Source organism: Chiloscyllium plagiosum, unplaced genomic scaffold (assembly GCF_037043375.1).
Source record: "Chiloscyllium plagiosum isolate Xiang-an unplaced genomic scaffold, Cpla_swu_hap1 HiC_scaffold_85, whole genome shotgun sequence".
In the NCBI taxonomy this organism is placed as follows: domain Eukaryota; kingdom Metazoa; phylum Chordata; class Chondrichthyes; order Orectolobiformes; family Hemiscylliidae; genus Chiloscyllium; species Chiloscyllium plagiosum.
The window spans coordinates 348,206-373,797 of NW_028270224.1; the positions used below are offsets into that span (position 1 = coordinate 348,206).

Below are 25,592 nucleotides of genomic sequence, written 5' to 3' on the forward strand. Positions count from 1 at the left end.
CCTGTTGCATAGGAACCTTTACTGGTCAGTGCATAGAGGTCACGTTACAGCTGGACATGACATTGGTTAGGCTGCTTTTGGAATACTGTAGTGTTCAATTCTGGTCTCCTTCCTTTCGGACAGATGTTGCGAAACTTGAAAGGGTTCAGAAAAGATTTACAAGGATGTTGCCAGGGTTGGAGGGTTTGAGCTACAGGGAGAGGCTGAACAGGCTGGGGCTGTTTTCCCTGGAGCGTCGGAGGCTGAGAGGTGACCTAAAAGAGGTTTATAAAATCATGAGGGGGCATGGATAGGGTAGATTAGATTAGTTACAGTGTGGAAACAGGCCCTTTGGCCCAACAAGTCCACACCGACCCGCAACCCACCCATTTCCCTACATTTACCCCACACTACGGGCAATTTAGCATGGTCAATTCACCTAACCTGCATGATTGTGGGAGGAAACCCACGCAGACACGGGGAGAATGTGCAAGCTCCACACAGACAGCCGCCTGAGTCGGGAATTGAACCCGGATCTCGAGCGCTGTGAGGCAGCAGTACTACCCACTGTGCTACCGTGCCGCCCCAAATAGGCAAAGTCTTTTCCCTGGGGTCAGGGAGTTCAGAACTAGAGAGGCATAGGTTTAGGGTGAGAGGGGAAAGATATAAAAGGGAGCTCGGGGGAACATTTTCACGCAGAGGGTGGTGCGTGTGTGGAATGAGCTGCCAGAGGAAGTGGTGGGGGCTGGTACAATGACAGCATTTAAAAGGCATCTGGATGGGGACAGGGATAGGAAGGGGTTGGAGGGATATGGGCCGCGTGCTGGCAGATGGGACTAGATTAGGTTAGGGATATCTGGGTCAGCATGGACGAGTTGGACTGTAGGCTGTGTTTCCGTGCTGTATATCATTGTGGCCATTCAGCCCCTTTTTGAGAAGGTTCAGTCAATCGGCGAGGTTATGATTGATCTGCGACCTAACTCCACACGCACCGATTAACCAAAGTTATTGACCTGAGATTTAAAATGAACAATTGATGGATGCGTTAACTTTACTGTGAGTGTGTGAAACCTCTGCCACGTTTTGGGTGTAGAAACACTTCTTCGAACTGAAGGACAGCCAAGGAGTCAGAACAGAGGTGCTCTTTCGGCCCATTTTACTGACGAATGGTTTAACGTGTACATCGTGCCCCCATTGAAATCCCAGATTCCCTTGAAGCTGTGGAAATGATTGCTGTCTCCCACCGCTCTGCCCAGACAGCTCCCCTGACTATCTCACAAACTTTGACCACACTGAACCTTAACCTTCTCATTTCCAGGGAACAACCCTGTTGTGTGCAATCCCTCCTCGTAAACCTAACCCTTGGAACCCAGCGATAAAGGCTTACAGAGTGGCATAGCCAAGCGAGTGCTTTAAAAGATAACGCGCAGCTGCGGTTGGTAAAGAGCAGCTGATCGGGCACAGTGCGATCCCACAACTGAGACGGTAACGTCCAGATCACCTTTGTGCTTTCAGGTGTCGTCCTGGGGAGGTGTCTTCCTGCTCGTTTTCCCACAGCGCCAGGGCTGGGGGGTTGCCGTCTCACCTGATGGGCCACCCCTCGGATAGATTACCGGGGATCTCAGAGTTGGGGGCCCGGGTTTGAACTCACAATCCTCCAAGCGCGAGGGGGGGCCGAGAGTGACTCCCACTGGGTCAACAGACAGACAGAATTGCAGAACAGAGTGTGGAGGGTGTATGAGATGCCCTGCAGAGACATTAGGCACATTTGAGCAACTCTTGGACAGGCACGTGGGTGATAGTTAAATTAGGTGAGTCTGGATAAAAGGTCAGCACAACATCGAGGGCCGAAGGGTCTGTACTAGATTAGATTAGATTAGATTACTTACAGTGTGGAAACAGGCCCTTCGGCCCAACAAGTCCACACCGACCCGCCAAAGCGCAACCCACCCATACCCCTACATTTACCCCTTACCTAACACTACGGGCAATTTAGCATGGCCAATTCACCTGACCTGCACATCCCTAGATTGTGGGAGGAAACCGGAGCACCCGGAGGAAACCCACGCAGACACGGGGTGGGGGAGAATGTGCAAACTCCACACAGTCAGTCGCCTGAGGGTGGGATGGAACCCGGGTCTCCGGCGCTGTGAGGCAGCAGTGCTAACCACTGAGCCACCCAAGTACTGTACTGCTCTACAATGCCTCGTCATGTATCCCTTCGTGCTTGCTTTAGCGTTTCCTGCTCGCCCCAGTTAAAACTGAGCGGCTTGCCTTAGCTGTTCCAGGCGGTGGCTCAGTCAACCGCGGGCGGTCTGGAGTCACATGCACCACAGTCCGGGTGAGGGCGGCAGCTCTGAGTGTGTCCCCCTCAAGAGGGACGGGGTTCTCTACGACGACTGACCGCGGCTTCCCCCCTGACCCCAGTTCTGGATACTGGGAATCGATTCGAAATTTCTCTGCAATGGGGCAGGCTGCCCAGGAATGAGGCATGGCAGCTCAGCGGCAGACCCAGGGAACGGACTGACAAGGGCAGGCGGGGGGTGGGGGAAGAGGGGGAGGGGTTTAGATCCATTTCATTGCAAAGTCAAACCTCACCACGGTCGGGTCAGCAAGACAGCGGAAAGAATGGCAGCGGGGTCAGTGCCCCAACCCAGAGAATATGACCAGGGGTCAGAGCAGGAGCAGGAGCAGTGGAGAGAAGAGAGAGTCAGCACTGCTGCCTCAGGACAACTGTCTGTGTGCAGTTTATGTGCTCTCTCTCCGTGTCCATGTCACATTTTCTCAGGTGCCCGCCTGACTGAGCCATCTCTCCAACGCACCCCCCATCCCCAACTGCAGAGACTGCCAGGAGGGCGCCGAGACACGGTCGTCCAACCAGATCGCCTGAGGTTAAAAGCCACACCACCTTGGTCAGACAGAGCGGGGTTGGCTGCGATCCCGGTGAGTGAGGGAGGGCAGGAACAGGCCGAGGGGAATGAAGGTGGTGAGGGGGTGGGGAGGATTTAGAATTTGTTGCCGGCCAGTGCGAGAACCCACTTGGGGACCTTGATGAATCCAGGGATGAGGGTGGCCAGCCAGGACAGTCCCGGCACCTGCTGCAAGAGGAACTTCAGAGATCGATAATTCACCAGGGCTCGGCCTAGAGGTGGTGGGGAAGATGGAGAACTGGTCAACGCCGGACTCACTGTAACCATGATCCCCTCCCCACCCCCCCCTACTCTCCGGCTTTACTGACCCCACTCCCATCACTCACACTCCCCCCCCCTCCCCTCACCCCCATCCAGCTCACAACACCGACCCCCTCCTATCACCGGCTTCCCTCTTCCGCAAGGTTTGTAGCTCAGGTTGAGGTTTAGGGTGTAGGTTTGATATCCAGACGTTTCATTACCTGGCTAGGTAACATCATCGGTGGCGACCTCCAAGTGAAGCGAAGCTGTTGTCTCCTGCTTTCTATTTATATCTTTCTCCTGGATGGGGTTCCTGGGGTTTGTGGTGATGTCATTTCCTGTTCGTTTTCTGAGGGGGTGATAAATGGCATCTAGATCTGTGTGTTTGTTTATGGCGTTGTGGTTGGAGTGCCAGGCCTCTAGGAATTCTTGGCATGTCTTTGCTTAGCCTGTCCCAGGATAGATATGTTGTCCCAGTCGAAATGGTTTTTTTCATCCGTGTGTAGGGCTATGAGGGAGAGGGGGTCGTGTCTTTTTGTGGCTAGCTGGTGTTCGTGTATCCTGGTGGCTAACTTTCTTCCTGTTTGTCCTACATAGTGTTTGTGGCAGTCCTTGCATGGAATTTTATAGATGATCTTGGTTTTGTCCATGGGTTGTGTTAGTTTTTGTCTACACATCTATCCTGGGACAGGCTAAGCAAAGACATGCCAGAGAATTCCTAGAGGCCTGGCACTCCAACCACAACGCCATAAATAAACACATAGATCTAGATGTCATCTATCACCCCCTCAGAAAACGAACAGGAAATGACATCACCACAAACCCCAGGAACCCCATCCAGGAGAAAGATATAAATAGAAAGCAGGAGACAACAGCTTCGCTTCACTTGGAGGTCGCCACTGATGATGTTACCTAGCCAGGTAATGAAACGCCTGGATATCAAACCTACAGCTCAGCGAGCAAACCTACACTCCTTTCCTCTTCCGTTCACTGCCCAGGGGCCTGACCATCAGACTGAGGCCTCACCTCTGGCCCACGGTCACGGAACAAGTGAACCCACATCGCCGTTGGACGGAGCTCCCCTGACTCCCGGAAGGCGAAAGGTCACCCTTAACCTCTGACCTCCCCCCCCCCGGAGGATAGGCCATGGTGCCAACTCCAATCTTCCTGCCTTTACTCTTTCCCGACCCTCCCTCCATCTCTCTCTCTTCCCTTCACCTTCTGGCTCTCTCCAAGACAGACCCGGATGGCCGAACCACGAAGACGTGAGAGAGAGAGAGAGAGAGAAAAACAGAGAGAGAGATAGAGAGAGAGAGAGACAGAGATACGTCAAGCGGCCCCGACTACTCACCGTCCACGTCCTGCAGTCCGTACTGAGCTGCCAGGTCGCAGGTCATCTGCACCTTGCCCGACCTCTTCATCAGGTCCTTATCTGTTGGAGACAGAGAGGAGAGACTGTGGGTAGGGGGGTGGCTGACGGAGAGCTGAACGAGCAAGTGTCCAGCAGAGAGCAGACCATGGGATTCCACCGGCGCTCTGATCTGCTTCGGTTCAGGAAACCCTACGACGGGTTCCCCGAGTGGACATCTTGCAGGAGACGATGGCAGCGAGGACCCCAGACACACCTCAGGAAGAATAAGGTGTCAGCCCAGTGGGGAGCTGCCAAACAGGACAATGTGTGCGCCAAGTGATAGACGGAGTCATAGAGTATGGACGCTGGGAAAGCACAGCCGCTCAGGCAGCATCTGAGGGACCAGGAGTGGCAACGTTTCGGGCATACGCTCTTCATTGGGAGTGATGCCCTCTAGAGAAAGAAAAACGCTTTCGCTAACACCTTCCAACCCGACCTCAAAATCAGCGGGACCATCTCGGACACCTCCCTCCCCTTCCCGGATCCCTCCATCGCCCGTTTCTACCACAAACCCACCGACTCCCACAGCTGCCTGGACTACGCATCCTCCCACCCTGCACCCCCCCACCCTATAAAAATACCATCCCTTCCACCCAATTCGTCCGCCTCGTCTACTCCCAGGAGGGCCAGTTCCACCACAGAACATCGCAGATGACCTCCCCCTCTTCACAGACCGCAATTTCCCCTCCCACCTGGTCGACCATGCCCTCCAGAGAAACCACACTCTGTATGACGCTGATCTCCAGCATCTGCGGTCCTCACTTTCTGCCCCAGTGATGGACAGAGCCGAGCGATCCCACAACCAACAAGTCTGATCTGAGCTCTGCAGTCCTGCCACATCCAGCCGTGAACAATGGAGGCCTGGGAACTGGGAAGAGGAGGCTCCACAAATATTCCCAATCCACAACGATGGAAGAGCCCGGCACATCAGTGCAAAAGGTGAGGCTGAAGCGGCTGAGCCAACAAACAGAATAAGTTAGTCACAGCCATTGCGCTGGACGATGCCCCCTCAGTTCCAAACAAGATCCAGGAGGTGGGGGGGCACGAGAGCTCAGCCAAGCACAGGGCACTCCTCCTCCTCTGACCTGCTGTCATCACAAGTTGGAGCAGGAGTAGAGCACTCGGTCTGTCTAGTCTACCCCACCCGTTTCTGACAATGCTGGCTGAACCCGGGGACGGATACGTGGACGCTCCTCTCCCACCTGCTTTCCCTGCACCCCTCAACTCCCCGGGAGACCACAAGTCTGCTGACCCTGGACTCCTGACAACTGAACATAGGTGGAGATGTCCAAAGACCCCCAACCGTGCGAGGGAAGAGACTTCACGGCAGCTCAGTCTCAGACAGCCCACCTCCTCGAAACCGTGCGAGCAATTTGTCAAAACCAATCTCCTCTTTGTAAAACAACGTCGACTCTGTTGACAACGTGATTTCCGAGATGTGTTAACAGGTGACCCATGTCAGGCCAGCTGGCTGAGAAATCTGGTTTTCTCGCTCCCTCCAATTTTGTTGTTAGCTTTGGAACCTTTCCAATTCACCGGGACTACCCCAGAGTCTGGGGACGTTTGGAAAAGTATAGCCAGCAACCTTTATAATTTTGGAGCTATTTACCTCGGATCCTAGGACACGGGCCATCAGGTCCATGGGATATTGCAGACTCTGAATCCCTTCGGTTTCTCGAGAACGTTTGCTGAACGTTATCGTAATTTTCTGATCGGTTGCCACTCTTTCTAGTGCGGAGCGTGTGCTTTCTGCTGTGAAGAGACATTTGCTGAACATTTCTGCCATTCCCTGTAATAATCCCTCTCGGCTCTGCCTCCAATGAGCTTCCTTTAGCTACTCCCCTCCTTTTAATATGCTTGTAGGAGTTGTTACGACTTGTACGTACGTTCAAGAGTAGCTCATTCTCGTTGGCATTAATTTCCAGTTTCATCCATGTTTGCGAGGCTGACTTGCGGCTACTCTCTGGTAATAGTATGATCCCATCCAAGTGAGCAGAGAATGGACCCTTACAAGCTGACTTCACGTCTCCCAGCTGAGCACATTTTCTGCTGGACGCTGGGAAATGTTTCTGTAAATGCTTGTTGCTGTCTGTTTCCCACCATGCTATCATCTCAATTGATGCGACAGGGATTAGCCGGCTATGCTTTCGGCCCTCGGGAATTGGCTCCTTGCTCCACACAAAACCCAGTGTCACATCTAAGTACATCCTCCAGCACTGTCGGGTCCCAGGCCAGGCGAACCCCAGGCAGCACACTGCACACTTTCAGCACAAGCAGGTGGATGCAGAACTTGAAACCTGAGGCGATTTAGCAACGGAGGGATAAACCTGGCCTCACACAGAGCGCCCAGGCAAATTCAAGTGACAGGCGTCAGTAACTGTAAGGTGATGCCACAGAGTCAAACAGAACTCTCCCACTTGGATAGCGATTGTCCGTTTAGCCCCTTTCAGTGAGAAACCCCAAACACCCCGTAGAGGCCGGAGCAGGATCTGAGCTGATCTGATCCGATAAGGGACGTCCCGAGTGGGGAAGGATTTACACACCTGTCGCCAAAGCCACGATGCACTTGCCACTCATCTCGGGGGTCTCACCGCCGGAAAACATTTCCACCACCTGAAACCAGACAGGACGCAGGATTCAGGACCTGCACGGTTAATGGGAAACTGTGCCACATCCAAACGGAATAACATCAGGGATTGACACTAATCACTGCCCGCGCTCTGTCAAACTCACTCCTACCCTCACTCTCACCCTGTCCCCATTCCCCCGCGCCCTCTCTCTCCCCGTCCCCCCCGCGCCCTCTCTCTCCCCGTCCCCCCGTGCTCTCTCTCTCTCCCCGTCCCCCCGTGCTCTCTCTCTCCCCGTCCCCCCGTGCTCTCTCTCTCTCTCCCCATTCCCCCGTGCCCTCTCTCTCCCCGTCCCCCCGTGCCCTCTCTCTCCCCGTCCCCCCGTGCTCTCTCTCTCTCCCCGTCCCCCCGTGCTCTCTCTCTCTCCCCGTCCCCCCGTGCTCTCTCTCTCCCCGTCCCCCCGTGCTCTCTCTCTCTCCCCGTCCCCCCGTGCTCTCTCTCTCTCTCTCCCCGTCCCCCCGTGCTCTCTCTCTCTCTCTCTCCCCGTCCCCCGCTCTCTCTCTCTCTCCCCGTCCCCCCCCGTGCTCTCTCTCTCCCCGTCCCCCCGTGCTCTCTCTCTCTCCCCGTCCCCCCGTGCTCTCTCTCTCTCCCCGTCCCCCCGTGCTCTCTCTCTCTCCCCGTCCCCCCGTGCTCTCTCTCTCTCTCTCCCCGTCCCCCCGTGCTCTCTCTCTCTCTCTCTCCCCGTCCCCCGCTCTCTCTCTCTCTCCCCGTCCCCCCCCGTGCTCTCTCTCTCCCCGTCCCCCCGTGCTCTCTCTCTCTCCCCATCCCCCCGTGCTCTCTCTCTCCCCGTCCCCCCGTGCTCTCTCTCTCTCCCCATCCCCCCGTGCTCTCTCTCTCCCCGTCCCCCCGTGCTCTCTCTCTCTCTCCCCGTCCCCCCCGCGCTCTCTCTCTCCCCATTCCCCCGTGCCCTCTCTCTCCCCGTCCCCCCCCGTGCTCTCTCTCCCCGTCCCCCCCCCCCGTGCTCTCTCTCTCCCCCCCCCCCGTGCTCTCTCTCCCCCCCCCCCCCGTGCTCTCTCTCTCCCCGTCCCCCCGTGCTCTCTCTCTCTCTCCCCATTCCCCCGTGCTCTCTCTCCCCGTCCCCCCGTGCCCTCTCTCTCCCCGTCCCCCCGTGCTCTCTCTCTCCCCGTCCCCCCGTGCTCTCTCTCTCTCCCCGTCCCCCCGTGCTCTCTCTCTCCCCGTCCCCCCCCGTGCTCTCTCTCTCTCCCCGTCCCCCCGTGCTCTCTCTCTCCCCGTCCCCCCCGTGCTCTCTCTCTCTCCCCGTCCCCCCGTGCTCTCTCTCTCCCCGTCCCCCCCGTGCTCTCTCTCTCTCCCCGTCCCCCCGTGCTCTCTCTCTCTCCCCGTCCCCCCCGTGCTCTCTCTCTCTCCCCGTCCCCCCGTGCTCTCTCTCCCCGTCCCCCCCCGTGCTCTCTCTCTCTCCCCGTCCCCCCCGTGCTCTCTCTCCCCGTCCCTCCCCGTGCTCTCTCTCTCTCCCCGTCCCCTCTCTCTCTCCCCGTCCCCCCCGTGCTCTCTCTCTCTCCCCGTCCGCCCCGTGCTCTCTCTCCCCGTCCCCCCCCGTGCTCTCTCTCTCTCCCCGTCCCCCCCCCGTGCTCTCTCTCTCTCCCCGTCCTCCCCCGTGCTCTCTCTCTCTCCCCGTCCTCCCCCGTGCTCTCTCTCTCTCCCCGTCCCCCCCGTGCTCTCTCTCTCCCCGACCCCCCGTGCTCTCTCTCTCCCCGACCCCCCGTGCTCTCTCTCTCTCTCCCCGTCCCCCCGTGCTCTCTCTCTCCCCGTCCCCCCCGTGCTCTCTCTCTCTCCCCGTCCCCCCGTGCTCTCTCTCTCCCCGTCCCCCCGTGCTCTCTCTCTCTCCCCGTCCCCCCGTGCTCTCTCTCTCTCCCCGTCCCCCCCGTGCTCTCTCTCTCTCCCCGTCCCCCCGTGCTCTCTCTCCCCGTCCCCCCCCGTGCTCTCTCTCTCTCCCCGTCCCCCCCGTGCTCTCTCTCCCCGTCCCTCCCCGTGCTCTCTCTCTCTCCCCGTCCCCTCTCTCTCTCCCCGTCCCCCCCGTGCTCTCTCTCTCTCCCCGTCCGCCCCGTGCTCTCTCTCCCCGTCCCCCCCCGTGCTCTCTCTCTCTCCCCGTCCCCCCCCCGTGCTCTCTCTCTCTCCCCGTCCTCCCCCGTGCTCTCTCTCTCTCCCCGTCCTCCCCCGTGCTCTCTCTCTCTCCCGTCCCCCCCGTGCTCTCTCTCTCCCCGACCCCCCGTGCTCTCTCTCTCCCCGACCCCCCGTGCTCTCTCTCTCTCTCCCCATCCCCCCGTGCTCTCTCTCTCCCCGTCCCCCCGTGCTCTCTCTCTCCCCCCGTCCCCCCGTGCTCTCTCTCTCCCCGTCCCCCCGTGCTCTCTCTCTCCCCGTCCCCCCGTGCTCTCTCTCTCCCCGTCCCCCCCGTGCTCTCTCTCTCCCCGTCCCCCCCGTGCTCTCTCTCTCCCCGTCCCCCCCGTGCTCTCTCTCTCCCCGTCCCCCCCGTGCTCTCTCTCTCTCCCCGTCCCCCCCCGTGCTCTCTCTCTCTCCCCGTCCCCCCCCGTGCTCTCTCTCTCTCTCCCGGTCCCCCCGTGCTCTCTCTCTCCCCCTCCCCCCGTGCTCTCTCTCTCTCCCCGTCCCCCCGTGCTCTCTCTCTCTCCCCGTCCCCCCCGTGCTCTCTCTCTCTCCCGGTCCCCCCGTGCTCTCTCTCTCCCCCTCCCCCCGTGCTCTCTCTCTCTCCCCGTCCCCCCCGTGCTCTCTCCCCCCGTACCCCCGTGCTCTCTCTCTCTCCCGGTCCCCCCGTGCTCTCTCTCTCCCCCTCCCCCCGTGCTCTCTCTCTCCCCCCGTCCCCCCCGTGCTCTCTCCCCCCGTCCCCCCCGTGCTCTCTCCCCCCGTCCCCCCGTGCTCTCTCCCCCCGTCCCCCCGTGCTCTCTCCCCCGTCCCCCCGTGCTCTCTCTCTCCCCGTCCCCCCGTGCTCTCTCCCCCCGTCCCCCCGTGCTCTCTCTCTCCCCGTCCCCCCCGTGCTCTCTCCCCCCGTCCCCCCGTGCTCTCTCTCTCCCCGTCCCCCCGTGCTCTCTCTCTCTCCCCGTCCACCCGTGCTCTCTCTCTCTCCCCGTCTCCCCGTGCTCTCTCTCTCCCCGTCCACCCGTGCTCTCTCTCTCTCCCCGTCCCCCCGTGCTCTCTCTCTCCCCGTCCCCCCCCGTGCTCTCTCTCTCCCCGTCCCCCCCGTGCTCTCTCTCTCTCTCCCCCCGTCCCCCCGTGCTCTCTCTCTCTCTCCCCGTCCCCCCCCCGTGCTCTCTCTCCCCGTCCCCCCCCCCGTGCTCTCTCTCCCCGTCCCCCCGTGCTCTCTCTCTCCCCGTCCCCCCCGTGCTCTCTCTCCCCGTCCCCCCCGTGCTCTCTCTCTCTCCCCGTCCCCACGTGCTCTCTCTCCCTGTCCCCCCGTGCTCTCTCTCTCCCCGTCCCCCCCGTGCTCTCTCTCTCTCCCCGTCCCCCCGTGCTCTCTCTCCCTGTCCCCCCGTGCTCTCTCTCTCCCCGTCCCCCCCCCGCGCTCTCTCTCTCTCCCCGTCCACCCGTGCTCTCTCTCTCTCCCCGTCTCCCCGTCCACCCGTGCTCTCTCTCTCTCCCCGTCCCCCCCGTGCTCTCTCTCTCTCCCCGTCCCCCCGTGCTCTCTCTCTCCCCGTCCCCCCGTGCTCTCTCTCTCCCCGTCCCCCCCGTGCTCTCTCTCTCCCCGTCCCCCCCGTGCTCTCTCTCTCTCTCCCCCCGTCTCCCCGTGCTCTCACTCCCCGTCCCCCCGTGCTCTCTCTCTCTCCCCGTCCCCCCCCCCCGTGCTCTCTCTCCCCGTCCCCCCGTGCTCTCTCTCTCTCCCCGTCCCCCCGTGCTCTCTCTCTCCCCGTCCCCCCCCGTGCTCTCTCTCTCCCCGTCCCCCCCGTGCTCTCTCTCTCTCTCCCCCCGTGCTCTCTCTCTCTCTCCCCGTCCCCCCCCCGTGCTCTCTCTCCCCGTCCCCCCCCCCGTGCTCTCTCTCCCCGTCCCCCCGTGCTCTCTCTCTCCCCGTCCCCCCCGTGCTCTCTCTCCCCGTCCCCCCGTGCTCTCTCTCTCTCCCCGTCCCCCCGTGCTCTCTCTCTCCCCGTCCCCCCGTGCTCTCTCTCTCCCCGTCCCCCCGTGCTCTCTCTCTCTCCCCGTCCCCCCGTGCTCTCTCTCTCCCCGTCCCCCCCCCCGTGCTCTCTCTCTCCCCGTCCCCCCCGTGCTCTCTCTCTCTCCCCGTCCCCCCCGTGCTCTCTCTCTCCCCGTCCCCCCGTGCTCTCTCTCTCTCCCCGTCCCCCCCGTGCTCTCTCTCCCCGTCCCCCCGTGCTCTCTCTCTCCCCGTCCCCCCCCGTGCTCTCCCTCCCCGTCCCCCCGTGCTCTCTCTCCCCGTCCCCCCGTGCTCTCTCTCTCTCCCCGTCCCCCCGTGCTCTCTCTCTCCCCCCGTCTCCCCGTGCTCTCACTCCCCGTCCCCCCGTGCTCTCTCTCTCTCTCCCCGTCCCCCCCCCGTGCTCTCTCTCCCCGTCCCCCCCCCCGTGCTCTCTCTCCCCGTCCCCCCGTGCTCTCTCTCTCCCCGTCCCCCCCGTGCTCTCTCTCCCCGTCCCCCCGTGCTCTCTCTCTCTCCCCGTCCCCCCGTGCTCTCTCTCTCCCCGTCCCCTCCGTGCTCTCTCTCTCCCCGTCCCCCCGTGCTCTCTCTCTCCCCGTCCCCCCGTGCTCTCTCTCCCCGTCCCCCCGTGCTCTCTCTCTCCCCGTCCCCCCGTGCTCTCTCTCTCCCCGTCCCCCCGTGCTCTCTCTCTCTCCCCGTCCCCCCGTGCTCTCTCTCTCCCCGTCCCCTCCGTGCTCTCTCTCTCCCCGTCCCCCCCCGTGCTCTCTCTCTCTCCCCGTCCTCCCCCGTGCTCTCTCTCTCTCCCGTCCCCCCCGTGCTCTCTCTCTCCCCGACCCCCCGTGCTCTCTCTCTCTCTCCCCATCCCCCCGTGCTCTCTCTCTCCCCGTCCCCCCGTGCTCTCTCTCTCTCTCCCCGACCCCCCGTGCTCTCTCTCTCCCCGTCCCCCCCCGTGCTCTCTCTCCCCCCCCCCCCCGTGCTCTCTCTCTCCCCCCCCCCGTGCTCTCTCTCCCCCCCCCCCCCGTGCTCTCTCTCTCTCCCCGTCCCCCCCCGTGCTCTCTCTCTCTCCCCGTCCCCCCCCGTGCTCTCTCTCTCTCCCCGTCCCCCCCCGTGCTCTCTCTCTCTCCCCGTCCCCCGCGCCCTCTCTCTCTCCCCGTCCCCCGCGCCCTCTCTCTCCCCGTCCCCCCCGCGCCCTCTCTCTCCCCGTCCCCCCGTGCTCTCTCTCTCTCCCCGTCCCCCCGTGCTCTCTCTCTCTCCCCGTCCCCCCGTGCTCTCTCTCTCCCCGTCCCCCCGTGCTCTCTCTCTCTCTCCCCATTCCCCCGTGCCCTCTCTCTCCCCGTCCCCCCGTGCCCTCTCTCTCCCCGTCCCCCCGTGCTCTCTCTCTCTCCCCGTCCCCCCGTGCTCTCTCTCTCTCTCCCCGTCCCCCCGTGCTCTCTCTCTCCCCGTCCCCCCGTGCTCTCTCTCTCTCCCCGTCCCCCCGTGCTCTCTCTCTCTCTCTCTCCCCGTCCCCCGCTCTCTCTCTCTCTCCCCGTCCCCCCCCGTGCTCTCTCTCTCCCCGTCCCCCCGTGCTCTCTCTCTCTCCCCATCCCCCCGTGCTCTCTCTCTCCCCGTCCCCCCGTGCTCTCTCTCTCTCTCCCCGTCCCCCCCGCGCTCTCTCTCCCCGTCCCCCCCCGTGCTCTCTCTCTCTCCCCGTCCCCCCCGTGCTCTCTCTCCCCGTCCCTCCCCGTGCTCTCTCTCTCTCCCCGTCCCCTCTCTCTCTCCCCGTCCCCCCCGTGCTCTCTCTCTCTCTCCCCGTCCCCCCCGTGCTCTCTCTCCCCGTCCCCCCCCGTGCTCTCTCTCTCTCCCCCGTCCCCCCCCCGTGCTCTCTCTCTCTCCCCGTCCTCCCCCGTGCTCTCTCTCTCTCCCGTCCCCCCGTGCTCTCTCTCTCTCTCCCCGACCCCCCGTGCTCTCTCTCTCCCCGTCCCCCCCCGTGCTCTCTCTCCCCCCCCCCCCCCGTGCTCTCTCTCTCCCCCCCCCCGTGCTCTCTCTCCCCCCCCCCCCCCGTGCTCTCTCTCCCCCCCCCCCCCCGTGCTCTCTCTCTCTCCCCGTCCCCCCCCGTGCTCTCTCTCTCTCCCCGTCCCCCCCCGTGCTCTCTCTCTCTCCCCGTCCCCCGCGCCCTCTCTCTCCCCGTCCCCCCCGCGCCCTCTCTCTCCCCGTCCCCCCGTGCTCTCTCTCTCTCCCCGTCCCCCCGTGCTCTCTCTCTCTCCCCGTCCCCCCGTGCTCTCTCTCTCTCCCCGTCCCCCCGTGCTCTCTCTCTCCCCGTCCCCCCGTGCTCTCTCTCTCTCTCCCCATTCCCCCGTGCCCTCTCTCTCCCCGTCCCCCCGTGCCCTCTCTCTCCCCGTCCCCCCGTGCTCTCTCTCTCTCCCCGTCCCCCCGTGCTCTCTCTCTCTCTCCCCGTCCCCCCGTGCTCTCTCTCTCCCCGTCCCCCCGTGCTCTCTCTCTCTCCCCGTCCCCCCGTGCTCTCTCTCTCTCTCTCTCTCCCCGTCCCCCGCTCTCTCTCTCTCTCCCCGTCCCCCCCCGTGCTCTCTCTCTCCCCGTCCCCCCGTGCTCTCTCTCTCTCCCCATCCCCCCGTGCTCTCTCTCTCCCCGTCCCCCCGTGCTCTCTCTCTCTCTCCCCGTCCCCCCCGCGCTCTCTCTCCCCATTCCCCCGTGCCCTCTCTCTCCCCGTCCCCCCCCGTGCTCTCTCTCCCCCCCCCCCCGTGCTCTCTCTCTCCCCCCCCCGTGCTCTCTCTCCCCCCCCCCCCCCGTGCTCTCTCTCCCCCCCCCCCCCCGTGCTCTCTCTCCCCGTCCCCCCGTGCTCTCTCTCCCCGTCCCCCCGTGCTCTCTCTCTCCCCGTCCCCCCGTGCCCTCTCTCTCCCCGTCCCCCCGTGCCCTCTCTCTCCCCGTCCCCCCGTGCTCTCTCTCTCCCCGTCCCCCCGTGCTCTCTCTCTCTCCCCGTCCCCCCGTGCTCTCTCTCTCCCCGTCCCCCCCCGTGCTCTCTCTCTCCCCGTCCCCCCCCGTGCTCTCTCTCTCCCCGTCCCCCCCGTGCTCTCTCTCTCTCCCCGTCCCCCCGTGCTCTCTCTCTCCCCGTCCCCCCCGTGCTCTCTCTCTCTCCCCGTCCCCCCGTGCTCTCTCTCTCTCCCCGTCCCCCCCGTGCTCTCTCTCTCTCCCCGTCCCCCCGTGCTCTCTCTCCCCGTCCCCCCCCGTGCTCTCTCTCCCCGTCCCCCCCCGTGCTCTCTCTCTCTCCCCGTCCCCCCCGTGCTCTCTCTCCCCGTCCCTCCCCGTGCTCTCTCTCTCTCCCCGTCCCCTCTCTCTCTCCCCGTCCCCCCCGTGCTCTCTCTCTCTCCCCGTCCCCCCCGTGCTCTCTCTCCCCGTCCCCCCCCGTGCTCTCTCTCTCTCCCCGTCCCCACCCCGTGCTCTCTCTCTCTCTCCCCGACCCCCCGTGCTCTCTCTCTCTCCCCATCCCCCCGTGCTCTCTCTCTCCCCGTCCCCCCGTGCTCTCTCTCTCTCTCCCCGACCCCCCGTGCTCTCTCTCTCCCCGTCCCCCCCCGTGCTCTCTCTCCCCCCCCCCCCGTGCTCTCTCTCTCCCCCCCCCCCCCGTGCTCTCTCTCCCCCCCCCCCCCCCGTGCTCTCTCTCCCCGTCCCCCCGTGCTCTCTCTCCCCGTCCCCCCGTGCTCTCTCTCTCCCCGTCCCCCCGTGCCCTCTCTCTCCCCGTCCCCCCGTGCTCTCTCTCTCCCCGTCCCCCCGTGCTCTCTCTCTCTCCCCGTCCCCCCCCGTGCTCTCTCTCTCCCCGTCCCCCCCCGTGCTCTCTCTCTCTCCCCGTCCCCCCGTGCTCTCTCTCTCCCCGTCCCCCCCGTGCTCTCTCTCTCTCCCCGTCCCCCCGTGCTCTCTCTCTCCCCGTCCCCCCCGTGCTCTCTCTCTCTCCCCGTCCCCCCGTGCTCTCTCTCTCTCCCCGTCCCCCCCGTGCTCTCTCTCTCTCCCCGTCCCCCCGTGCTCTCTCTCCCCGTCCCCCCCCGTGCTCTCTCTCTCTCCCCGTCCCCCCCGTGCTCTCTCTCCCCGTCCCTCCCCGTGCTCTCTCTCTCTCCCCGTCCCCTCTCTCTCTCCCCGTCCCCCCCGTGCTCTCTCTCTCTCCCCGTCCCCCCCGTGCTCTCTCTCCCCGTCCCCCCCCGTGCTCTCTCTCTCTCCCCGTCCCCCCCCCGTGCTCTCTCTCTCTCCCCGTCCTCCCCCGTGCTCTCTCTCTCTCCCGTCCCCCCCGTGCTCTCTCTCTCCCCGACCCCCCGTGCTCTCTCTCTCTCTCCCCATCCCCCCGTGCTCTCTCTCTCCCCGTCCCCCCGTGCTCTCTCTCTCTCTCCCCGACTCCCCGTCCCCCCCCGTGCTCTCTCTCTCTCTCCCCGTCCCCCCCCCCGTGGTCTCTCTCCCCGTCCCCCTGTGCTCTCTCTCTCCCCGTCCCCCCGCGCTCTCTCTCCCCGTCCCCCTGTGCTCTCTCTCTCCCCGTCCCCCCGCGCTCTCTCTCCCCGTCCCCCCGTGCTCTCTCTCTCTCTCCCCGTCCCCCCCGTGCTCTCTCTCTCTCCCCGTCCCCCCCCGTGCTCTCTCTCTCTCTCTTCCCGTCCTCCCCCGTGCTCTCTCTCTCTCTCCCCGTCCCCCTCCGTGCTCTCTCTCTCCCCGTCCCCCCGCGCTCTCTCTCCCCGTCCCCCCGTGCTCTCTCTCCCCGTCCCCCCGTGCTCTCTCTCTCTCCCCGTCCCCCTGTGCTCTCTCTCTCCCCGTCCCCCCGCGCTCTCTCTCCCCGTCCCCCCGTGCTCTCTCTCCCCGTCCCCCCGTGCTCTCTCTCTCTCCCCGTCCCCCCGTGCTCTCTCCCTCCCCCCGTGCTCTCTCTCTCCCCCCGTCCCCCCCGTGCTCTCTCCCCCCGTCCCCCCGTGCCCTCTCTCTCCCCGTCCCCCCGTGCTCTCTCTCTCTCCCCGTCCCCCCGTGCTCTCTCTCTCCCCGTCCCCCCGTGCTCTCTCTCTCCCCGTCCCCCCCGTGCTCTCTCTCTCCCCGTCCCCCCCGTGCTCTCTCTCTCTCTCCCCCCGTCTCCCCGTGCTCTCACTCCCCGTCCCCCCGTGCTCTCTCTCTCTCCCCGTCCCCCCGTGCTCTCTCTCCCCGTCCCCCCGTGCTCTCTCTCCCCGTCCCCCCGTGCTCTCTCTCTCTCTCCCCGTCCCCCCGTGCTCTCTCTCTCCCCGTCCCCCCCCGTGCTCTCTCTCTCCCCGTCCCCCCCGTGCTCTCTCTCTCTCTCCCCCCGTCCCCCCGTGCTCTCTCTCTCTCTCCCCGTCCCCCCCCCGTGCTCTCTCTCCCCGTCCCCCCCCCCGTGCTCTCTCTCCCCGTCCCCCCCCGTGCTCTCTCTCCCCGTCCCCCCGTGCTCTCTCTCCCCGTCCCCCCGTGCTCTCTCTCTCCCCGTCCCCCCCCCGTGCTCTCTCTCTCTCTCTCCCCGTCCCCCCCCGTGCTCTCTCTCTCTCTCCCCGTCCCCCCCCGTGCTCTCTCTCTCCCCGTCCCCCCGTGCTCTCTCTCTCTCTCCCCGACCCCCCGTGCTCTCTCTCTCTCCCCGTCCCCCCCCGTGCTCTCTCTCTCTCTCCCCGTCCCCCCCCCCGTGGTCTCTCTCCCCGTCCCCCTGTGCTCTCTCTCTCCCCGTCCCCCCGTGCTCGCTCTCTCTCCCCGTCCCCCCCCGCTCTCTCTCCCCGTCCCCCCGTGCTCTCTCTCTCTCCCCGTCCCCCCCCGTGCTCTCTCTCTCCCCCCCCCCCGTGCTCTCTCTCCCCGTCCCCCCCCGTGCTCTCTCTCTCTCCCCGTCCCCCCCCGTGCTCTCTCTCTCTCTCCCCGTCCCCCCCGTGCTCTCTCTCTCTCCCCGTCCCCCCCCGTGCTCTCTCTCTCTCCCCGTCCCCCGTGCTCTCTCTCTCTCTCCCGTCCCCCCCCCCCGTGGTCTCTCTCCCCGTCCCCCCGCGCTCTCTCTCCCCGTCCCCCCGTGCTCTCTCTCTCTCCCCGTCCCCCTGTGCTCTCTCTCCCCCGTCCCCCCGTGCTCTCTCTCTCCCCGTCCCCCCCGTGCTCGCGCTCTCTCCCCGTCCCCCCCCGCTCTCTCTCCCCGTCCCCCCGTGCTCTCTCTCTCTCCCCGTCCCCCCCGTGCTCTCTCTCTCCCCGTCCCCCCGTGCTCTCTCTCTCTCCCCGTCCCCCCCCGTGCTCTCTCTCTCCCCGTCCCCCCCGTGCTCTCTCTCTCCCCGTCCCCCCGTGCTCTCTCTCTCCCCGTCCCCCCGTGCTCTCTCTCTCTCCCCGTCCCCCCCCGTGCTCTCTCTCTCCCCGTCCCCCCGTGCTCTCTCTCTCCCCGTCCCCCCGTGCTCTCTCTCTCCCCGTCCCCCCCGTGCTCTCTCTCTCCCCGTCCCCCCGTGCTCTCTCTCTCCCCGTCCCCCCGTGCTCTCTCTCTCTCCCCCGTCCCCCCCCCGCTCTCTCTCCCCGTCCCCCCGTGCTCTCTCTCTCTCCCCGTCCCCCCCGTGCTCTCTCTCTCCCCGTCCCCCCGTGCTCTCTCTCTCTCCCCGTCCCCCCCCGTGCTCTCTCTCTCCCCGTCCCCCCCGTGCTCTCTCTCCCCGTCCCCCCCCGTGCTCTCTCTCCCCGTCCCCCCCCGTGCTCTCTCTCTCCCCGTCCCCCCCGTGCTCTCTCTCCCCGTCCCCCCCGTGCTCTCTCTCTCCCCCCCCCCCGTGCTCTCTCTCCCCGTCCCCCCCGTGCTCTCTCTCCCCGTCCCCCCCGTGCTCTCTCTCTCTCCCCGTCCCCCCCTCTCTCTCTCTCTCTCCGTCCCCCCGTGCTCTCTCTCTCTCCCCGTCCCCCCGTGCTCTCTCTCCCCGTCCCCCCCGTGCTCTCTCTCCCCGTCCCCGCCGTGCTCTCTCTCTCCCCGTCCCCGCCGTGCTCTCTCTCCCCGTCCCCCCCGTGCTCTCTCTCTCCCCATCCCCCCGTGCTCTCTCTCTCCCCGTCCCCCCCGTGCTCTCTCTCCCCGTCCCCCCCGTGCTCTCTCTCTCCCCATCCCCCCGTGCTCTCTCTCCCCGTCCCCCCCCGTGCTCTCTCTCTCCCCGTCCCCCCCCGTGCTCTCTCTCTCCCCGTCCCCCCCCGTGCTCTCTCTCTCCCCGTCCCCCCGTGCTCTCTCTCTCTCCCCGTCCCCCCCGTGCTCTCTCTCCCCGTCCCCCCCGTGCTCTCTCTCTCCCCGTCCCCCCCGTGCTCTCTCTCCCCGTCCCCCCCCGTGCTCTCTCTCTCCCCATCCCCCCGTGCTCTCTCTCTCCCCGTCCCCCCCGTGCTCTCTCTCTCCCCGTCCCCCCCGTGCTCTCTCTCCCCGTCCCCCCCCGTGCTCTCTCTCTCCCCATCCCCCCGTGCTCTCTCTCCCCGTCCCCCCCCGTGCTCTCTCTCTCCCCATCCCCCCGTGCTCTCTCTCTCTCCCCGTCCCCCCCGTGCTCTCTCTCCCCGTCCCCCCCCGTGCTCTCTCTCTCCCCGTCCCCCCCGTGCTCTCTCTCTCTCCCCGTCCCCCCGTGCTCTCTCTCTCTCCCCGTTCCCCCCCCGTGCTCTCTCTCCCCGTCCCCCCCCGTGCTCTCTCTCTCTCCCCGTCCCCCCGTGCTCTCTCTCCCCGTCCCCCCCGTGCTCTCTCTCTCTCCCCGTCCCCCCCGTGCTCTCTCTCCCCGTCCCCCCCGTGCTCTCTCTCCCCGTCCCCCCCGTGCTCTCTCTCTCTCCCCGTCCCCCCCCGTGCTCTCTCTCTCCCCGTCCCCCCGTGCTCTCTCTCTCCCCGTCCCCCCGTGCTCTCTCTCTCCCCGTCCCCCCTCTCTCTCTCTCTCCCCGTCCCCCCGTGCTCTCTCTCCCCGTCCCCCCCGTGCTCTCTCTCCCCGTCCCCCTGTGCTCTCTCTCCCCGTCCCCCCTCTCTCTCTCTCTCCCCGTCCCCCCCGTGCTCTCTCTCTCTCCCCGTCCCCCCGTGCTCTCTCTCCCCGTCCCCCCCCGTGCTCTCTCTCTCCCCGTCCCCCCGCGCTCTCTCTCTCCCTGTCCCCCCGTGCTCTCTCTCTCCCCGTCCCCCCGTGCTCTCTCTCTCCCCCGTCCCCCCCGTGCTCTCTCTCCCCGTCCCCCCGTGCTCTCTCTCCCCCGTCCCCCCGTGCTCTCTCTCCCCGTCCCCCCCGTGCTCTCTCTCTCCCCGTCCCCCCTCTCTCTCTCTCTCCCCGTCCCCCCGTGCTCTCTCTCCCCGTCCCCCCCCGTGCTCTCTCTCTCCCCGTCCCCCTGTGCTCTCTCTCCCCGTCCCCCCGTGCTCTCTCTCTCTCCCCGTCCCCCCCGTGCTCTCTCTCCCCGTCCCCCCCGTGCTCTCTCTCCCCGTCCCCCCCCGTGCTCTCTCTCCCCGTCCCCCCCCGTGCTCTCTCTCTCCCCGTCCCCCCCGTGCTCTCTCTCTCCCCGTCCCCCCCGTGCTCTCTCTCCCCCCCCCCCGTGCTCTCTCTCCCCCTTCCCCCCGTGCTCTCTCTCTCTCCCCTTCCCCCCGTGCTCTCTCTCTCTCCCCGTCCCCCCCGTGCTCTCTCTCTCCCCGTCCCCCCCCGTGCTCTCTCTCTCCCCGTCCCCCCCGTGCTCTCTCTCTCCCCGTCCCCCCCGTGCTCTCTCTCTCCCCGTCCCCCCCGTGCTCTCTCTCCCCCCCCCCGTGCTCTCTCTCCCCTTCCCCCGTGCTCTCTCTCTCTCCCCTTCCCCCCGTGCTCTCTCTCTCTCCCCGTCCCCCCCCGTGCTCTCTCTCTCCCCGTCCCCCCCCGTGCTCTCTCTCTCCCCGTCCCCCCCGTGCTCTCTCTCTCCCCGTCCCCCCCGTGCTCTCTCTCCCCCCCCCCCGTGCTCTCTCTCCCCGTCCCCCCGTGCTCTCTCTCTCTCCCCGTCCCCCCGTGCTCTCTCTCTCTCCCCGTCCCCCCCCCGTGCTCTCTCTCTCCCCGTCCCCCCGTGCTCTCTCTCTCTCCCCGTCCCCCGTGCTCTCTCTCTCTCCCCGTCCCCCCCCGTGCTCTCTCTCTCCCCGTCCCCCCGCGCTCTCTCTCTCCCTGTCCCCCCGTGCTCTCTCTCTCCCCGTCCCCCCGTGCTCTCTCTCTCCCCCTCCCCCCGTGCTCTCTCTCCCCGTCCCCCCCGTGCTCTCTCTCCCCCCCCCCCGTGCTCTCTCTCCCCCCCCCCGTGCTCTCTCTCCCCGTCCCCCCGTGCTCTCTCTCTCTCTCCCCGTCCCCCCCGTGCTCTCTCTCTCTCCCCGTCCCCCCGTGCTCTCTCTCTCCCCCGTCCCCCGTGCTCTCTCTCTCTCCCCGTCCCCCCGTGCTCTCTCTCTCCCGTCCCCCCGTGCTCTCTCTCTCTCCCCGTCCCCCCGTGCTCTCTCTCTCTCTCCCCGTCCCCCCGTGCTCTCTCTCCCCCCCCCCCCGTGCTCTCTCTCCCCCCCCCCCCCCCGTGCTCTCTCTCCCCGTCCCCCCCGTGCTCTCTCTCCCCGTCCCCCCCGTGCTCTCTCTCCCCGTCCCCCCGTGCTCTCTCTCCCCCCGTCCCCCCCGTGCTCTCTCTCTCCCCGTCCCCCCCGTGCTCTCTCTCTCCCCGTCCCCCCGCGCTCTCTCTCTCCCCGTCCCCGCCCCTCCCCGTCCCCCCGTGCTCTCTCTCTCCCCGTCCCCCCGTGCTCTCTCTCTCCCCCTCCCCCCGTGCTCTCTCTCCCCGTCCCCCCCGTGCTCTCTCTCCCCCCCCCCGTGCTCTCTCTCCCCCCCCCCCGTGCTCTCTCTCCCCGTCCCCCCGTGCTCTCTCTCTCTCTCCCCGTCCCCCCCGTGCTCTCTCTCTCTCTCCCCGTCCCCCCGTGCTCTCTCTCTCCCCGTCCCCCCGTGCTCTCTCTCTCTCCCCGTCCCCCCGTGCTCTCTCTCTCCCCGTCCCCCCGTGCTCTCTCTCTCTCCCCGTCCCCCCGTGCTCTCTCTCCCCGTCCCCCCCGTGCTCTCTCTCCCCCCCCCCCCCGTGCTCTCTCTCCCCGTCCCCCCCGTGCTCTCTCTCCCCGTCCCCCCCGTGCTCTCTCTCCCCGTCCCCCCGTGCTCTCTCTCCCCCCGTCCCCCCCGTGCTCTCTCTCTCCCCGTCCCCCCCGTGCTCTCTCTCTCCCCGTCCCCCCCGTGCTCTCTCTCCCCCCCCCCGTGCTCTCTCTCCCCGTCCCCCCGTGCTCTCTCTCTCTCCCCTTCCCCCCGTGCTCTCTCTCCCCGTCCCCCCCCGTGCTCTCTCTCTCCCCGTCCCCCCCCGTGCTCTCTCTCTCCCCGTCCCCCCCCGTGCTCTCTCTCTCCCCGTCCCCCCCCGTGCTCTCTCTCTCCCCGTCCCCCCGTGCTCTCTCTCTCCCCGTCCCCCCGTGCTCTCTCTCTCCCCGTCCCCCCGTGCTCTCTCTCTCTCCCCGTCCCACCGTGCTCTCTCTCTCCCCGTCCCCCCGTGCTCTCTCTCCTCATCCCAGTCCCCCCGTGCTCTCTCTCCTCATCCCAGTCCCCCCGTGCTCTCTCTCCTCATCCCCGTCCCCTCGTGCTCTCTCTCCCCACCTCCTCCTCTCACTGGGTGACGATCCTGGAATTCCCAACCTCAGGGCATTGTGGGTCTCCTTCAGGAGTGGGTCAAAGGGGCAGCCCCAGGGGTTCACGAGGAACAGGGATCAACTGTAGGGCCCATCCAGCAATGCCCATTCACAAAACAACCATGACTCGTTTCCCTCAGCACGTGTGTTCTCGATCTCCTCCCTTCCATCCCCATTCTCTCCCTCATGTTTCTGTGTGACAGAGCATTGCAGGGCCATCGAGATGTACAGTACGGAATCAGACCCTTCAGCCCAACTTGTCCCTGCTGACCCAATATCTCAACCTAATCTAGTCCCGTTTGCCAGTCCTTGGCCCATATCCCTCTAAACCCTTCCTATTCATGTCCCTATCCACCTTTTAAATGCTGTCACTGTACCAGCCTCCACCACATCCTCTGGCAGCTCTTTCCATACACGTACCACTCTCTGGGTGAAAAAGATTTCCCCACAGGGCTCATTATTATCCTTCCCCTCTCACCCTAAACCTATGCCCTCTAGTTCTAGACTCCCCACCCCAGGGGGGGGGAAAAGACTTTGTCTATTTACCCCTATCCATGCCCCCTCATTATTTTATAAACCTCGATAAGATCACCCCTCAGCCTCCGGCGCTCCAGGGAAAACAGCCCCAGCCTGTTCAGCCTCTCCCTGTAGCTCAAACCCTCCAACCCTGGCAACATCCTTGTAAATCTTTTCTGAGCCCCTAAATGGCCACCTCCTGCTCATGTGTGACAGGATCAGGAGTCACTGGATAGCCTCTACTCCCTGACATCTAGGAGGAGGAAGTGAGGGCCGCAGATGCTGGAGATCAGAGTCGAGATTAGAGCGGTGCTGGAAAAGCCCAGCAGGTCAGGCAGCATCTGAGGGAGCAGGAGAATCGACGTTTCGGGCAGGAGCCCTTCATCAGGAATGAGGCTTGTGAGCTGAAGGGGGTGCTGAGAGATAGATGGGAGGGGGTGGGACTGGGGGGTGAGGTAGCTGAGACTTGCGATAGGTCGATGGAGGTGGGGGCATTGGTGGGTGGAGTGGATAGGTGAGAAGGAGGTGGGACAGGTCATAAGGGTAGTGCCGAGTTGGAGGGTTGGAACAGGGGGAGATGGGGGAACGGTAAAGGAGGAAACAGGAAGTCCACATGGATTTATGAAGGGGAAATCATGCTTGACTCATCTTCTGGAATTGTTTGAGGATGTAACTCTGAAGATGGACAAGGGAGATCCAGTAGATGTAGTGTACCTGGCCTTTCAGAAAGCTTTTGATAAAGTCCCACACAGGAGGTTAGTCAGTAAAATTAGGGTGCATGGTATTGGGGGCAAAGTACTAACTTGGATTGAAAGTTGGTTGGCTGACAGTAAACAAAGAGTAGTGATAAACGGCTCCATTTCGGAATGGCAGGCAGTGACCAGTGGGTACTGCAGGGATCAGTACTGGGACCGCAGCTTTTTACAATATATGTTAATGATATAGAAGATGGTATTAGCAATAACATTAGCAAATTTGCTGATGATACGAAGCTGGGTGGCAGGGTGAAATGTGAGGAGGATGTTAGGAGATTACAGGGTGACCTGGACAGGTTAAGTGAGTGGGCAGATGCATGGCAGATGCAGTTTAATGTGGATAAATGTATGGTTATCCACTTTGGTGGCAAGAACAGGAAGGCAGATTACTACCTAAATGGAGTCAAACTAGGTCAAAGGGAAGTACAACGAGATCTAGGTGTTCTTGTACACCAGTCAATGAAGGTAAGCATGCAGGTACAGCAGGTAGTGAAGAAGGCTAATAGCATGCTGGCCTTCATAACAAGAGGGATTGAATATGGAAGAAACGAGGTTCTTCTGCAGCTGTACAGGGCCCTGGTGAGACCACACCTGGAGTACTGTGCAGTTCTGGTCTCCAAATTTGAGGAAAGACATTCTGGCTCTTGAGGGAGTGCAGCGTAGGTTCACGAGGTCAATTCCTGGAATGGCGGGATTACCTTACACTGAAAGACTGAAGCGACTGGGCTTGTATACCCTTGAGTTTAGAAGACTGAGAGGGGATGTGATTGAGACATATAAGATTATTAAAGGATTGGACACTCTGGAGGCAGGAAACATGTTTCCGCTGATGGGTGAGTCCTGAACCAGAGGTAGACCATTTAGGACAGAGCTGAGGAGAAATGTCTTCACCCAGAGAGTGGTGGGTGTATGGAATGCTCTGCCCCAGAGGGCAGTGGAGGCCAAGTCTCTGGATACTTTCAAGAAACAGTTGGATAGAGCTCTTAATGATAGTGGAATCAAGGGTTATGGGAATAAGGCAAGAACAGGATACTGATAGAGGATGATCAGCCATGATCATAATGAATGGCGGTGCTGGCTCGAAGGGCAGAATGGCCTACTCCTGCACCTATTGTCTATTGATGCCCTGGGGTTGGAGGGTCCCGAGGTGGAAGATGAGTCGTTCTTCCTCCAGGCATCGGGTGGTGAGGGAGCGGCGGTGAAGGAGGCCCAGGACCTGCATGTCCTCGGCGGAGTGGGAGGGGGAGTTGAAATGTTTGGCCACGGGGCGGTGGGGTTGATTGGTGCGGGTGTCCCGGAGATGTTCCCTGAAGCGCTCTGCGGCTAGGTGTCCTGTCCCCCCAAGGTAGATGAGTTTCCTCCTTTCCCTTCCCCCCCCTCCCACCCTATCCCGGTTCCAACCTTCCAGCTCAGCACCACCCTTATGACCTGTCCATCTCCCTTCCCACCTAGCCGCTCCTCTCTGACCTATTGCCATCACCCTCCACCTCCATCCACCTATTGCACTCTCAGCTACCTTACCCCCCCCCCCCCCCATCCCATTTATCTCTCAGCACCCCCTCGGCCCGCAGCCTGATGAAGGGCTCCTGCCTGAAACGGAGACTCTCCTGCTCCCTCGGATGCTGCCTGGCCTGCTGGGCTGCTGGGCTGGCCTGGCCTGCTGGGCTGGCCTGGCCTGGCCTGCTGGGCTGCTGGGCTGGCCTGGCCTGCTGGGCTGGCCTGGCCTGGCCTGCTGGGCTGTCCCGGCACCGTGCTCTCACCTCCTGACATCCAGTGCCCCCACCGTCTGGTCGGAAGCTCCCCACTAAGCTGATCTGTCAGTCAGTTAGTCTCAGTCCCCTCCCTACCTGAGCCTCCTCCCTCCCCTGCTGTTGGAAACCACATGAGAAGGGGAGTGCAGAGGAGATGCACCAGGATGTTGATGGGGATCCAGACTTTGTGCCGGGCGGAGAGACTGGGTGGGCTTTGGACTGTTCTGTTTGGAGCAGAGAGGATTGAGAGGGGTCACACGATTGAGGTTATGAGGGGTTACAGCCGTGGTCCGTGGTGGATCGACAGTAGCCACTCCCCCTGGGTTGAGGGGTCAGTCACGAGAGGGTATGGTTTTCGGGTAAGAGGCAGGGGAGTCCGAGAGGATTTGGGGGAGAGAGAAACATCAGTGGGTGCTGGGGATCTGGATTGCTCTGCCTGGGAATTGGGGGGGGGGGGTGGAAACCTTAGAAGCTTCACAAAATTCTTGGAGGAGTCTTTGAAAGATGGGAACGTTGATGGATTTGGGAGAAGTGGGGGAGTTATGTTGGTGCAGACTCGATGGGGCCTTTTCAACGCAGGGTCAATCTGTGAAATGATTGCCGTGGTGCTGCGGGGAACCGGAGCTCTCGCTGTCTCACTCACCTTCTGCTCTGCTTTGGTCTTGGCAGGCCTGTTGATGATCAAATGGGTTACGGTCTCGG

The 25,592-nt window shown here is 64.2% G+C and overlaps 1 protein-coding gene across 1 annotated transcript; it reads right to left on the bottom strand.

Annotated features, from left to right (window-relative positions):
- Positions 1 to 1,118: 1,118 nt before the first annotated feature.
- On the bottom strand, positions 1,119 to 25,586 carry dhrs1 (dehydrogenase/reductase (SDR family) member 1). Its single transcript, XM_087985688.1, has 4 exons — positions 25,534 to 25,586; positions 7,104 to 7,173; positions 4,501 to 4,581; positions 1,119 to 3,121 (listed from the first exon to the last, which is right to left on the bottom strand). The coding sequence occupies exons 2-4, from the start codon at positions 7,162 to 7,164 to the stop codon at positions 2,985 to 2,987; spliced, it is 279 nt and encodes a 92-aa protein (XP_087841814.1). The 5' UTR covers positions 7,165 to 7,173; positions 25,534 to 25,586; the 3' UTR covers positions 1,119 to 2,984.
- Positions 25,587 to 25,592: the final 6 nt, after the last annotated feature.